Consider the following 15,809-nt stretch of genomic DNA (forward strand, 5'->3'; position numbering starts at 1 on the left):
TTTAGCTAGTCTTAGCCTCAGACGTCATGCTTGCGTCTGATGCATATGTATGACAGAGAAAATGCTGCTTTACTGTTACTAAAAATAAAGCTGCATCTGATTATGCTATGCTAGCTACTTTACAAAATAGTGTTTTTTCTCTGAGCCATGGGAAAAACATGGTACTTGCAGAAAATCAAGAAAACAAGCGATGATCTGTCTTAAAGGGACAGCAGCGTAAAAAACCTGCTGCTGTGTTTTTAATGTTAATCAAACAACAAAGGACAAATAAATCACTCACTGCTTTTGACTGAATTACTTTTTTTTACTTTAATAAAAAATAATCTATAGCCTATTTAATTTATACAGTGGAGACTACAGTATACAGTGTTATTTTACATTTGATTATTTTATTCAAATGCTGTACCTGAAAACTACTGTCAGACGTAACTGAAAAGCACTGTTTATTTAATTTGTATCTTTGTTCTATTGTATTTATTTGTGCTAATTGTAATTTGATTGTTTGTTCTTATTTTATTACTGACAGTTTACTTGTCTTTAATGTTTTAAATTTACATTAATTTGGCTAGTAGTTTTTGTTGCAGTATCAAAATTGTAATTGAGAATTGTGATATTTGACTGGTATCTTAGAAACATTTGAACCACTGACCCAACCGGGCCAGTTGAAAAAAAAATGCTGCTGAAGCAGCTCTAATTTGCCCTGTGCTATTAAGTGAAAGATAAAATATGATAGAGCAATAGAATGAACAGTGAAAGTAACAGAAGCTTGAACAATACATTTTAACATAATGCAATAATAAAGCATGAAAATACTTGAAGGAAATACATATTTGCTATACAAATTAAACCAATGAATATAATTAATTTTCTTTTGGTTTCTCTATCTAATATGTTTAAAAATTACAAATGCAATGAAAATACAGGTATCGTTATTGGCCAGTAACAAAAGTGAAAATATCGGTATCGGCCTAGTTCTAGAAAAAATGGTATCGGTGCATCCCTAAAAATTTGAAGGCTAAGACTTTGTTTCATACCAAAAATAACATTCTCTGTCTTGTCTGTCAGTGTCCTCTTTGCTCCGCGATGATTCAATGCGTGAGAACGTGTGGCGTGAGAGCGCCATTACTTGTCGGATGTAACAATAGGTCTTTACGAAGAGTCAATTGTCCAGTTGTCAGCTCGTAGGAGCAGGCACAACTAGGGCTGTATCTGAAATTGCATACTTCCCAACTATATAGTAGGTGAAGAACTGTATGTGACAAAAGAAGTGTATAGGTGTGTTCACACAATGTCATAATTACCATAGCAATTCTGAACTGTGAAAAGCCTGCTTGTAGAACTTGTGATTACAATGTGTAAACTCGTAATTTCCTGAGAGCTATGACTTGGATCACATGGCCGCAGTACCACCTGACCACTGCAGATTTAAGGTGTGTTCGTCTTGTGTTCGTGGCAGTGTGCAGACAGATCAAAGTTGTGCAAGAGGTATAAAGCTTTATTTACGGTAATTATGACATTGCGTGATCGCAGCATTTGTCCGAATTCACAGTACTCATAATTGAGTAGGCAAAAAGTACACAGATGTGTACCTACTTCTGGCAAGATTTACTATCCCATGAGTCCACGGGAGAGGTTTTTTGTGACCTACCATGCAACTGACGTGGTAGGTCATGTGATAAGTGCAACATGGCGAATGAAGTACATCCGGATTACATTCATACTCATACATTTTTTAGCAGGAGTGAAGTACTGTAATATTAGGCATTCAAAATAAGTACCTACTCAAAAGAGAGTATGCAATTTTGGATGCAGCCTAGACTCCATGCTGAACCTCACATGAAAAAACAGATCATGAATCAGGTCAAAATCAGGCATGAATCTCTTTGTCTGTTCAAGTATAAATTCTTTGTATATTATCATATGCATGCATGCATGTCACAGCAGAGTGGGTGGGTAGCTGATGAGACTGGGTTGGACAGATGTGGGGTTAATGTATAAAAATGTTGTCTTTCAAATAGAAACAGTCTCTGAGGAAATGAAGGAAATGCAAAAAGTGTTGCAGCCGTCCCCACTCTCCCCTAAAAGAGATTTATTTGAAAGATAAGTTTATTTTATTACTAGTAGCCATACAGACATGACTTTTTACATATGGCCCATATTTTATTTGAACATAATGTCATAATAGCAACTCTGTGAATTCAAATGGAATGATTTCTCTTAATTAGTCTATAGCGTTTAAATCAATAGCGAAGATGTCTGAAATCTAAGTCATGAAATTACTGAATAATAACCCCATAAATGCATGTTTAAATAAAAAAATATAGCCTATACATGCAACTCTGGGCCTTTTGTGCCAATTCCTACCCTAAGGGTTTAATTTTAAAACAATGTATATTCCACAATCTAAAAACATTAATGTGTACACAAAAACAAAAAAAACACTTTGATATTTACCATAATATAATGTCACAGATCATTATTCAATTAACCTCAAATCTGTTTGGACTAACAATCTTACAAATGTTGATATTCAGATGAAATTACAAAACAAAGAATAGCATGTATCCATTCATCAAATGTGTTGAGATTTTTGCGCCATCTTCATTTTGCCACATTTTACCCTACGTTGCAGAGATAAGAGCAGAAAACAGCAAACACACATACAACATCCCAAAGTCAATGGATTTATTTCCGTTGCACTGAAGTTGTTCACAGTAGTTACAAGGGGATACGCTAGCGGCAATTCTATTTTCCCGCTCTGTATTAATCAAATCCTCGATATATTACAATCCAGCTCTCCCAAAGTACAAAATATGAAGGACAACAATTTGTATTGCTTAGATTACATCTCCACTTATTCTCCACACTGTATGTTCCCATAAGTGATCATGTGATATGAGATCCCAGACCCCCAACCCGAGAGCATGATGCCGTAGAGAATGTGGCGAGAAAGTGTTCACGATAAGGGAGATGAGAGAAAAAACGACAAACTGAATATGAAGGCATGGCAACGGGGGAAAACAAGCCGATGATGGAAAAGGAGAAGGGGAGGAGAAATTTAACATCCACAACATCATGCAAATTAAAGCCAAATGTCGGACATGCAATACGAGAGATAGAGTCAGGAGCAGCAGGATCCCCTTGATGGTTTTAAGAAAGTAATTTGCCCAAAGTTGTCTATTTACAACATGTGATTTGAGCTCGTCCACCTGTTTTACACGCACAATGAGATGAGTGACAAATATCAATACTTCATTATCCCTCACCCCCCCACCCTAAAGAGGCTAGTCTACATTCTTAAATTACCAGTAAATAATTTAACATATACTACAAGCTCTTTAATCTGGTCAAAGCCGGGAAAGAAAGAGTGCTTCATTCACAAAATCGGATAAGTGTTATCGTACACAAAACACAAGATCCTTCAAACAATCTGACGAGTCGCCCTGATGCAAACAATAAAATCTTCACCAGCCGGTTTTGTAAATATTCCCCAGCTGAATAAATTAAAAAAGACAAAAAACACATAAATAAGTTAGAAAAAAGGGTCTCTGAATCCTGCAGATGTTTCTCAATAAAAATTAAACACAAAATAAATAAAAATTTAAAATTGACATCCTTGAATACATTAACCATAATTGTCATTCAAATCTAACATTTCATGAACGCTACATGAGAAAAAAAAAACAGTATGTGGCAACACAATTCATCTAAGCAATGTCACTCATAGACATTTGTTACATAAGGAATATTTTAGTCTGTACAACAGAATAGATCATTTACTGTGAAGCCCCCCCTCCCACCCCCGTATCCCAGTCCACAGCACCCACCGAAGTTCTCCCCATCATTTTTCAAATAGGTTCTCCAAATCTTGTACAGCAATGACACTGAGTTCATAAAATGCTTTAAATTCTTCATTTCACAAAAAAAGACTACAATGAAAAGAATACAATCCAACAACGGTCCTCGAGGGCAACTCCTCAAACACGTGCGTTATGATGTCCAGAGTTCCATTCACCATTTGTCCTTTTGTAACGATGTCCTGTATGTACGTTTGTGTGTGCATCAGCAGAGAGAAGAAATAGGATAAAAGACGAGCAAGGATTTTTTTTTTTTAAAGAAAACCTGAATGTTTAAATAGAAAGATGAATTGTAGGTTAGCTTATTGAGAATTCATAAACATCTTTATTTTAAGGCTCCACTCCAAATCCATGGACATGTGTGGCTGTATGTACAGTAGCTGCAGGAGGAAGGAGTTGAGGAATAGGTTGGAACAGCTCTTGTTGGTGTTTGGGGTGTTTAGATGCATCAGAATGAGGAGTTTCCCTCAGCGGCTTGTACTGAACTTCCTGTGTAATGTGCCCTCCATCAATGTGCCAAACATTGAATCTTGTGCAAGAGCAGGACTTGGGCTTTAACACGTTTTCTGGATAATTCCTGGTAGCAGAAATAAATAAAGGCATCATAAAACAGAAGTTAACGAGACACTGTGAAGACAAAACAACACTGGAGAGAAAAAAAAAATATATGTGTGTCTGTATGCGCCTTTTGTAAAGTGTCGGGTCAGTACATATAGTACTTCAATATTCATTCCATTATATAAAACTTTGTAGAGGCTTGGTTAAAACCAACTTGAGTCAACAACATCCTTTCAGTAGTCACCATGACTGGATTCTTTTATTTTATTTTAAAACTAGTAATCTAGTATTTCTCCAGGTTTTAAGGTTGTTCCTGTGTCCCAACTGATGGTGCCATCTTGGCTTTGTCTTGGTCAGATGGACATTTGGAGTCATTAGGCTCAGGCTCGTGTCTCTTGCTGTTGGCATGCTTGGGCGTGCCGGGCTGATGGGACACCTGCCCGTTCTTCTCGTCTGAAAAGAGCTGTTTAATTACGTCAAAGAAGTTACTCAATGGGCTGCCTGGGTGCACAGATGGGAGAAGAGGAGAAGAACAAGAAAACAAGAAAGGAGAGAGAGAGAGAGACAGAGAACAAATACATGAACAATGAGGATCACAGACGAGGCAAGGTGAGATGATGAGAGGCAGGATGAGACTGCATAAACTGGAGACAATAAGCCATGTATCTGACAAGGATACGGGACACATCTGCAGGCATGTTAACTGTTTGACAGTACAGCTGTATTACTGTTCAAAGGTCTTATTGTGGTAGTGAGTATCTGTGGCTAAGCAGTCCCCATCTGATCTGTGATCTTCACTGGATGGAATGAAAACAAATGTGACTGTTGATGCATTACAAAGAAATTCATCTGTACTGATGAGGTTTAGGAATTCAAATTGTGTGTGAATATACATCAATGATGAATTTAGCAAATACTTTATATGGTAGGCTATATAGTATACATTAGGGGTGTAAATATGCATTGGTATACCTGACAATGAAAACTGATTGATTCATTTGTTCACAAATTGGACTACTCTGGTCATTATATATGTTTCTGATTCCTTTAAAAGAAATTGGACTACTCTGGTCATGGTGTTTGTTGTTGATTCACTTAAAATAACCAGTTTATAAGAACCTTTTTTTTTTGCACTAATTGAAACTGGTTGAGTTAAATGTTTTAGATTCACTTAAAAGAACAATTTTTTAAGAATCTTTTCTCCTTTTTTTCTCACGAATTGGAACTGTTCGAGTTGTATGTTTTTGATTCACTTCCCAGACAGCAGCATAGTGTCGGCCAAGATCTGGCCCACATCTGGACCGTGTGGAATCCACATGTACCAGATGTGGGCCGGATCTGGGCTGACACTATGCTGCTGTCTGGGGTACTAACTTGTTTATAAGAGTCATTTGTTTGGGAATCAGACTACACTGGTGACAATGTATGTTTTGGATTGACTTAAAAGAACCAGTTCAATAAAAAATTTTAGTAAATCGGACGACAATGGTTTTGCTGTAGGTTTTTGAATTACTTGTTCATCATTTGATGAACCATTTGTTTGTGAATCGGGCTACACTGGTCACACTGAATTTGTTTGATTTACTCAAAAGAACCAATTCATATAGTCTTTTGGTCAGAAATTGGACTACACTGTTTGCAAGACAACCTGACTCATAACTATCGGGTCTACACTGGTTGCTGTATGTTTCACTCTGTAGTGTTGTTGCAGCGCCCTTGAATGATAACTGCAGGAAACCCTGCCAGAGTATTTTAGTGCAGTGTTCTGTTCACAGCAGCGGAAGAATGCATGTTGAAGAACATCATGAAAATCATTTGGTATTAGTATTTATTTATTTTTTAAAGGAACTAGGCTGGGTCGGATCCCAACCCTACACTAATTAAATGTGTCTTAATTATTTAATAATTAAGAATGGTGCTGAAACTACTGAGCTGAATGGAATCATGAAAAAATGTCCTGATGTATTACATGACTTAACCATAATTGAATTCAAACATTGTCAAAGGATATATTTACACCCTGGTACATATACAGCTACATATATTCATGCTAAATTCATCTTTGAAATGCAGTGGTACAAATTGTTGCAGATTCTGAATAAACCTGACGGCCGTTCTAAAGGATTCACTGCACACCCTATGTGACACCAACACAGGCTTACAAACCATCAGCTCTATTTCCAATTTCATAAGTGGCTGAGTAGCAGAGTCCCCGATAACACAGGCTATAGCATGGCAGAACGTGGCCTATGTGAACACTAGAGTAGATTGCCTTAGTCCCAGAGCTTGTCTCTGAGTCTCTCAACACAATCTGGACTCCTCTCAACATCATGACAGGCTGCTTTACCACAGCCTAAGAGACTCTCAAAGAGACATGACAGATATGGCAGCTTTGAGACACTCAGGACACTGCTTCAGCATTTCTACAGCGAGACATTGCAAATGTTCATCTCTGTTCAGATTTATGATGGGTAAACCATTACAGATACAGAAAACTACCAGTCCAGCATGGCTATTCTTCTCTTCTGGGGAATGTTCTGAGCAGCAGTGAAATACACTATATGGACAAAAGTATTGGGACACACGCACCTCTAAATTATTGAATTCAGTTGTTTCAATTGGACCCATTGCCACATGTGTATAAATTCAAGCACCTAGCCATATATATATATATATATGGCTGTGATAGGTATATATGGTACTGTGATAGGTGGCATCCTATCACAGTACCATGCTATATATATATATATATATATATATATATATATATATATATATATATATACAGGTGAAACTCGAAAAATTAGAGTATCGTGCAAAACTTATAATTTTTATGATTATGGCTTACAGCTTATGAAAACCCCAAATTCAAAAATATTTGAATATTACATGAAATCAATAATAAAAAAAAAGGATTTTAAATACAGAAATGTCGGCCCTCTGAAAAGTATAATCATGCATATGTATATAGTTATATATACTAAATATATTAGTTTCACCTTTTAATTTGAATTACTGAAACACAAACTTTTGTACGATATTCAAATTTTTCGAGTTTCACCTGTATATAGCATGGTACTGTGATAGGATGCCACATTTGCAATATGTTTGTCAAATTTCATCCCTACTAGATTTTCACGGGTCAACTGTAAGTGTTATTATTGGAAATTGGAAAAGTTTAGGAACAGCAGCAACTCAGCCACGAAGCGGAGAACCGCGTAAATTCACAGAGGCTAAACAGAGGATGTATGTCTCACCCTAAAAATTAAATGATACAACTATATTTGTAGTTACCATATTCCAGATTTTAATGCATCGAGTTTACATCAATATGAACTGACATATTAACATCCAGGCTAGTGGAATTTTATAAAAAAGGAAGAAGAACGAAAGCAGCTGAAATTGCAAATGAGCTATGGGAATTATACAATTGATGCTTTATTTGATAGTTCCTAAGACCTTGTGTGTGTTAGTAGGACTACATGTTTGACAAATAATGGCTAATGAACACTCTCTACCTTTAAAACTACTATTAATCCTATAGTAAACCAAAACAATTCTGAACAGACCTTACTGGTACTTGTTTTAATAATCATATTGTATTTACAGGGACCTACAGAAGTAGGTTAAGCTAAGCAAACTAGTCCCTTTAGTATTCTACCCCTCATTACACAGTGATTCTACAGACGATTATTTCTACTGTAAAAAGTCCCAAATGATCAACATGAAAGAAGTGTTTAGAAAGAGATGCATGCAAACATAAAAGCTCAACATTATCTTCAAATAGAAAACCTGGTTTAACAGATTCATAAGAGCTGTTGATTAAATGTCTAAATTAATGAGGCCTTTCACCAAAGTGATTCAGATGCAACAATTGACCCACAAAGCAAAGTAGAGTGATGCAAGAATTGAATACGGAGAGAAAAGCAACATGAAGTGTGCATGAAGCTTTCATCTCTCTAGAGAAATTAAACTTTCATGGATTGTCCTATCAAGTGAGATCATATACACACACACACACACACACAAACACACACACACATAAACACATCTGTGCATATTTTATGTTTAAAGGGTTAGTTCACCCAAAAAATTCAAATTCTGTCATCATTTACTTGCCCAAACCCATAAGACCCATACTTGTGTTCTTCTTTGTAAAATAAATAAAAATATGTTCTGTCCCTCCATTGAAAGTCCATGCAACCAAAACTTTAACACATCAAAAGTACAAAAACAGATCGTAAAAATAATCTATATGAATCAAGCATTTTAATCCAAGTCTTCAAAAAAAACAAAAAAAAAAAAAAACAAACACAAAAGCCTAAATTAAATCTGTTCATCATTTAAACCAATTGTGTCTCTTCTACTTTTTGATGCGCTAAAGATAAGCATTTCAAAAAAGGAATGCTTAAGGGTTTGGAACAACGGGAGAGTGAGTAAATGATGTCAGAATTTAAATGTTTGGGTGAACTATCCCTTTAAAGGGTCTCTGTGTATAAGTGCCACATATTGGACACCGTGTGTATGATAACAAGTGTAACATACACCGTGGCAGGAGAGTAAAATAAACCTCTTACCACCCTTTGAACGCTTTCCTGTCAAAGGAACATGACATATTACTGTAACATGTCCGATCAAATAAAATATTCAGCCTATATTTACATTCTCAGTGCACCCCATTGACTTTACAGTAATGACACGAACTCAGTGATTCAACCTTCTTGCACAGATGTTTATTGCATGGCCACATCTGTTGAGAGTGAAGCATGCTGGTGATCAGTGCTGTGAGACTCAAGCTCACGAGCCACCATGACCATGAGCCGTGGGAGAGCGGGGGGTGAAGGGCAAAGCCAGGGGGAAGGGATGGATGTGATTGACAGGGTAAAAGGATGGCACGATGGCTACACTGGTGATGGGTCGCGATCCTGATAACAGCTCTTCTTTAAGACAGTCCAAATGCACAATATGAATACAATTTCGTAAATCCTGTTTCCCAAATCTTTTATAGAATTAGGCATTAAAGGGACATTGTGTAGGAATTTCTCCCATCTAGCGGTGCCTCACTTTTTCAAATGCATGTTGCATCTACGGTAGCTGTTAAGTACCAAAAAGCTATGACAGGATGTCTTCTAATAGCACTTCGTCGAGTTTCCCTTCGGGTGAACAGGTTTGTTATTTCAAACAAACTGCAACTTGACACAACGAACAAACAAATGTTACAGTATGAATTACTGACTGACTTGCTGGGGCAGTGACAAGCGCCTCTCACTGCTCTGCTCCCCCGTTTCTGCTGCTTTCAGTTACGTGACGCTGGCCCTGAACGAAAACGCGTTGTGGAAACGCATTGGCCTAATACTTTTTGACCCTCTCTGCTAATATAGTTTTTCAAGATGGTGGAACGACATGGAAAGCCTCCGAGGACCTACCTGTCACATGTATATAAAGATAATAAATTCTTCGTTTACGAGGATAAGTCAGATAATTGGCAGAGGTATTTGTACACCATTGAGGACATATTTATGAATAAAAATATTGATTTTAGATAATAAAATACCTAAAAAACTACACATTGTCCCTTTAAGAGAGAGGGGTTTTGTTTGAAATGGCATACTACAACAATGATACTATTTTTGCAGTATGCAGAATGTAGGCTATACTGTCCACAACCATTTTCTGTATGAAACATGGAATACATAGATGACCTGTTACATTTGCTAAAATCTGCAGTTTACAACCAGAGCACACAGTTAAAGGCATTGTACCTCACTATACAACATATCCAATTTGACTCTCCATTTCCAGAGTAATGAACGAAACAGTATACCAATACTAGCACAGTGTATCCCAGCAAGCAATTTTGAGTTTAGAGAGACGTCTAATAGCTGAATACAGTCCTGACGTCTAGGCTAAAACAAGGCAAAATTTGGGCTGTCGGTGAAAATTTAAAAGACGCTACGCAAAGAACATGTCAAAGAAATGAAACCAAACACCTTGTAATCACTGTTGACTTTGCTTACATGATGGCATATCATCCATCAAATATAAAAACGACATAACCAAATTCAAGGTTATTCTGGCTAGAAGTGGGTTACTCATAGCCGGACTATTATCGGGTCTATAGTTAGCCGAGATGGTGAAATGACAGCTATTGCTTGCTGGGGTGCCTACTATTTTTAAAAGATAGTATGTGAAACCGAAAGCATCCAATTTTTAGTTTGGACGAGTCAACACTAGTTGCTGAAAATAGATTTCACAGAAAATCATGTAGTGTATTATGGGCAAAAACTCTAAATTTTTAGCTTCGAATTATGATTCCATCCAGTCGGAGGATATCAGGCATTAATATTTTGAGTTGATTTCAAAACACATTCAATGAAGCGCATTCTGATGAAAACTATAGTAATTATTTTTAATAAAATAAAAACAGAAATGTTGAAAATTCTAGTTAATATTTGTTACAGTTAAATTAAAAATAAATAAAAATAATAATAAACATACATATATATAAATAAATTCCAATACACCGGAAATGGAAGTTGAACATTGCATTGTGGGATACAGTACCCAATGCAGTGTGAACACTTTGGCATATGCAAGTCATCCAGGTATTTTATGCACATGGAAAATGTACTTATTGTGCACAGTGGACATACGATAATGCAGAAATGATATACCAAACTCCCTTTTCTGTAGTACTGCTTTTATTGATTTTGGACGGTAAGGATTTGGAGCTGTCCAGCAGAGGGAGCTGTAACAGGCTCTTCACCATGTGCACAATGTGACAATATGAGAAGACAGGCGAAGGATTTCTCTGTTCTCTTATTTCATCATCTCCAGCAGGAACCACAGTCTAGCCCATCACATTTCTGCTCGTAAAACGAACAGTTTGAAGCCACATTCATTAAACTGGTCTGGGACACAGGTTTGATTTGAATATCTGCAAGACATTTCCTGGATATGGATATAAACCCTTTGTTAATACACGCGAGTGTGCTCTAGCATGCTCTGTGAGCGTGTGTGACTGCTAAGGAGAGTGTGTCCATGTGTGCCAGTGCCTTGCAAAGCAGATCTGTGCAATGTTCTTTGATAAGGTCAAACGTGTTTTTCCAGCCCCTTTAAATAAGACATCCCATCCGACATTAATAGAACAGTGGATACATTGTCTCTAACCCTTTTGAGAAGTTTATTTTCATATTGACGGCCTGGAAATGTCTTTGAAGCAACCTCTAACAATACTTTGAAACATTGGAAAGACTCGTTTGACCTTGATGGGTGTGTGCAGCGTTCATTGCTCTGCGAGGGTGGGCTAGGCGCCATGCATGTTCAGGATGCTGTGTAAGAAAGCAGGAAAGAGAAAGAGAGAGAGAGCCAGAGAAAGAGGTGTGTCAGTGGAGTGATTGGCCACTCACCAGACAGCTGCTGGACACCAGGCTGTTCATGTGTAGTTAACAACTGAGCCTGAATCGTCTCCACCACCCGTTTGAAGCGTCGACTGGGACCTGCAGGGGACACGCAAACACAGACAACACCTCTTTGAATGTTTCGCAATGATCCTGTACAGACTGGTACATGTGTGTCTTTTGAAAAGAATGTCATTTTATGCTGATCCATCCTGGGTTGATTCCCTCTAGCGGCTGCCTCATAAAGTCTAATGGGATGGGGCTGATTTTTATGTTGCATTTGGCCTACGGCTGAGTTTATGACACGTGCACATGCAAAATGCGTGACTTTAAGAACAAGATTCAATCCCTTTTGTGTAGCCAAGATAGCAAAAACGAGGAAGGGGGGAAATGAAAAGAGAGGAACAGGGTTTGCCGTAATGGCACCAGCAGCATGGGATCTTTTTGGATTGTCCTTTGAAACACAGCAGGTTGAAAATGCATAGTGATTACCAGGAGGCAAAAAGGCCTCTTTTAGTTAAATTTTTTCCATTACCCCCTCGAGCAGTTGGTCTATTTTCAGCTTAAGAGAGGGGGAGTGTAATGGAGGAAGGGAACCGCTAGCAGAACGAGAGAGGGAAAAAATGCTCTCACCACTGCGACAGACAAAGTTCAACATCATCAACCAGCCTCTCCATCACCCACACACACACATCCCTCTGTGTTTCTATTGGCTGCCAGTGAGTGTATGACATCAAAATGGGCTTCTCTCTGTCGGCATGGTTACCTGAGAGCAGTGTGAAAGTGACAGAGTAGATGCCGTTCTCCTTGGTGGCAGCCATGCTTTCGGTGTAGGTGATGTCCACCTGGAACTTCACTGGTTTTTGGAACACGGTGGGGCCGGCCGTGGACTTGTATTCTGCCCGGAAACTCGTCTGAGACACCACACTGTGGCTGAGGCTGGGAATCTGAGATAAAAGGACAGAGATCTTAAACAGAGTCATTCACCCCAAAATGAGCAATCTGTGACTATTTACTGATGTCTTTTGAAAGCAATGACTTTCTTTCTTCAAAAAGAGAATTTTTAAATTCTGTTTTTAAATTTTAAATATCCTGTACATTCCTTTCAAAATAATGACAATGGAAGAGGTCTGGGGCTATCAAGTTCCAAAATGGCACAAAAAAAAATCCTCAAAACTATCACTGCATCCACGAGTTAAGTGATACCTGATTTGCGAATTAATCTTTATTTTGTGTCAGATCTTTTCAATTAATCAGTTAATAGTTCACAAAACAGGTCTGTATGATTTGGTCAACTCAGTTGTACTAACTGACTAACTAACTGATTCGGTCACAGATGTTAACAGCCCATTTGGGCTGATGATTGTCAATCAATAACAACATAAACTCTGGTCTGTTGTCACACAGAGAAATCACATGACTTTAAAAGACTTTAAATATAGCACACAAGTCTGATATTTTTATGATGCTTTCACATCCTTTTTGAAACTTGAAAGAAAGTAAAATAAACGTGAAAGTAAGGAAGTCAAACCGGATTGGAATGACATGAGAAAGTAAAGGGTGGCAGCATTTACACTCTCATCTGGGACTTACAGAGAGAAAGGCATGGACAATATCTGCTTTGATGGAGCTCAGAGGCTTGTCCCGAATCACCACAAAGATCTGCTCCTCCTTTTCAAGGTTAATAAAATTTCCAAACCAAGATTTTTTGGCAAGTCTGTGAAGAAGAAAAACAGGAGTGAACAAGACAATACAAACAAACATCACTCAACTCACATACTGTACCATGCATGAATCAAGTATATAACATACTTTTCATTTCTTCAGTGTGACTAAAACGTTAATAATTAATTCTCAAGAACACATCCCGCTCTTCATATACATAATATCATACTACAGTTCAAAGGTTTGGGGTTGGTAAGTTATGTTTTTGAAGTCTCTTATGCTCACCAAGGCTCCATTTATATAAAAATAAATACAGTAAAAACAGTACTTTTGTGTAATATTATTACAAAAATAACTCCTTTATATTTGATATTATTTTAGAATGTAATTTATTCCTGTGATAGCAAAAAAATTATTTTCTTCAGTGTCACATGATCCTTCAGAAATCATTATAATACACGGATTTGTTTTTTAAGAAATATATATTATTATTATCAGTTTTGAAAACAGCTATTAATAATAATAATAATAATAATAATAATAATAATAATAATAATAATACATGCTAACCCCAAACATTTGTATGGTAGTGTATATATTTCAGCTTCTCCAATACTGAAGAACAGTTGGCAGAAGAATTTCAGACCATCAATTTCCAAGTTATATTTTTAAAAAGTTGGTTCACAGTGACAACATACAGTATCAGTGGAGGTTCCCCCGCAGAGCTTGGCTGAATTTGTCTCAAAGTGAAATACAGACTGAATGCTGTCGAGATGCGAGTTAGTAAGTTGACAGTCAGTTGACGTGTCTCTTGGACATGGCAAGAAATGGAAACATTTATGATTTTAAAAAAAGTGACTGCACGGGCTGTCAAACAATTCAAAACTTGTATGATATATATGCTGTGCAGCACCATGCAAACCTCAACATTTTTGCATTTAAAATTTGAGAGTTAACAAAGTTTTGGTAAACTAGAATAAGATGACAGGGGTTAGTCACGAGTCACGACACAGTTTTTGCTGAAAACTGAAAAGCTCTGCGGTTGGGGAGCAATGAAAAGTCACAAAAACTTTTCAAGAAAAAAGCATGTATGGAGGTATGAATGCTGGCATATGGCTCATTTCTCAGCCCTGCTTGAAATCGCTGGGATTTCACCAAAGTCAATGACTATCAAGGCTATCTTTGAGCTAGCAACATACTGTGACACTAGCTCACCAAAAACTTAACAACAGAAAAATAAGAAGAAAACACTCCAGAAGAAAGTTTCCACTGTGGTGCTGCTCTGTGTGGCTGTGAAGCTAAGTGGAACTAAAACATTGAATTATTCATGACGAACTATTCCCTGATAATGACTTTAGCAACAAACTAGGCTATTGGGGAAAGGAACAGTGTTTGGACCACCACGTTAACATTAGCTGCAACGTTTTCAGAGCTCCTTTCGACTCAAAATAAAATTTGGAGAAAAAGAAAGTATAAAGAGCACTTGTTTAAAGTGTCTTAATTAAACAAGCTTTAATTGAGTGTGGTGATTTAACTCTAAGCTACCCAGGTTACCACAAAAGGTGATGCCAAGTAGAAGAATAAATATTGAACTGCATTCAATTATAATTTAATATAATTTCAATGTTTCTTTCAGACTTCTTTCAGGATTTAATAAAACCACATATTTTACTTGATTGTCTTTGAAAATAGGTAATACTTACTCGGGGGAAGACTCTGGTGTTAGGCTGGACATTTCCTCTTGTGTGGGAACTGGAAAGAGACAAAGAAAACAAGCCTCAGTGGAATTTGCATCATCCAGAGCGGTTAGACATTTACAACCTGAGGAGGGGAATGCTGATTAACCACAGCAAATTACTCCAAACCTGCAGAGATTAAGAGTAATTCAACACCCCCCTTCTATCAGCTCATCTGATCCTCTTCCAGGTAGAAGAGGGAAAGAGGAACAGCTGGAGGTGAAGGGAGATGCTTGTGCACTTTTCATTATCATTACTAGATATATCATCAGATATAGCTGATAATGGAGTATCAGTGAGTTTATTACCCAGCGATCTGTAAAATAAGTCCATAGAGATTATACCTAGCTAAGAGGGGAACATCAACTGAAAACCGCAATAAAAAAAGATTAGCAAGCATAATTTGTTCACTTAAATGCTTTCCTATATGCTATGGTGCCTTACTTTGCACCTGATCCTGCATATCATTGCTTTACTATCATACATAACTAGGGTTTTATAATATAACATACAATATATTGGTACCATCTTATAATTCATTTTAATATAAATGTGCATTCTAATTTCTGCAATTTTTACATTTAGAATTTTAG

The 15,809-nt window shown here is 37.2% G+C and overlaps 1 protein-coding gene across 18 annotated transcripts in view; it reads right to left on the reverse strand.

Annotated features, from left to right (window-relative positions):
• Positions 1-2,671: 2,671 nt before the first annotated feature.
• Positions 2,672-15,809, reverse strand: part of brsk2b (BR serine/threonine kinase 2b) — a 156,410-nt gene continuing 143,272 nt past the window's right edge. For 6 of the 18 annotated variants that reach the window (XM_077229401.1, XM_077229389.1, XM_077229398.1 and 3 more), the window contains 6 exons: positions 15,184-15,232; positions 13,409-13,532; positions 12,582-12,762; positions 11,825-11,914; positions 8,993-9,010; positions 4,591-4,916 (listed from right to left, as the gene is read on the reverse strand). In XM_077229401.1, the coding sequence (XP_077085516.1) occupies positions 4,717-4,916; positions 8,993-9,010; positions 11,825-11,914; positions 12,582-12,762; positions 13,409-13,532; positions 15,184-15,232 (662 nt within the window). In that variant the 3' untranslated portion in view covers positions 4,591-4,716. Of the gene's footprint in view, positions 4,917-5,046; positions 5,213-8,992; positions 9,011-11,824; positions 11,915-12,581; positions 12,763-13,408; positions 13,533-15,183; positions 15,233-15,809 lie in introns of those variants that run through there. The other 12 variants (XM_077229402.1, XM_077229390.1, XM_077229400.1 and 9 more) reach the window with 5 other exon arrangements.

This window comes from Siphateles boraxobius, unplaced genomic scaffold (assembly GCF_051911475.1).
Source record: "Siphateles boraxobius isolate OS27281-9 unplaced genomic scaffold, OSU_SipBor_1 130, whole genome shotgun sequence".
Lineage (NCBI taxonomy): Eukaryota > Metazoa > Chordata > Actinopteri > Cypriniformes > Leuciscidae > Siphateles > Siphateles boraxobius.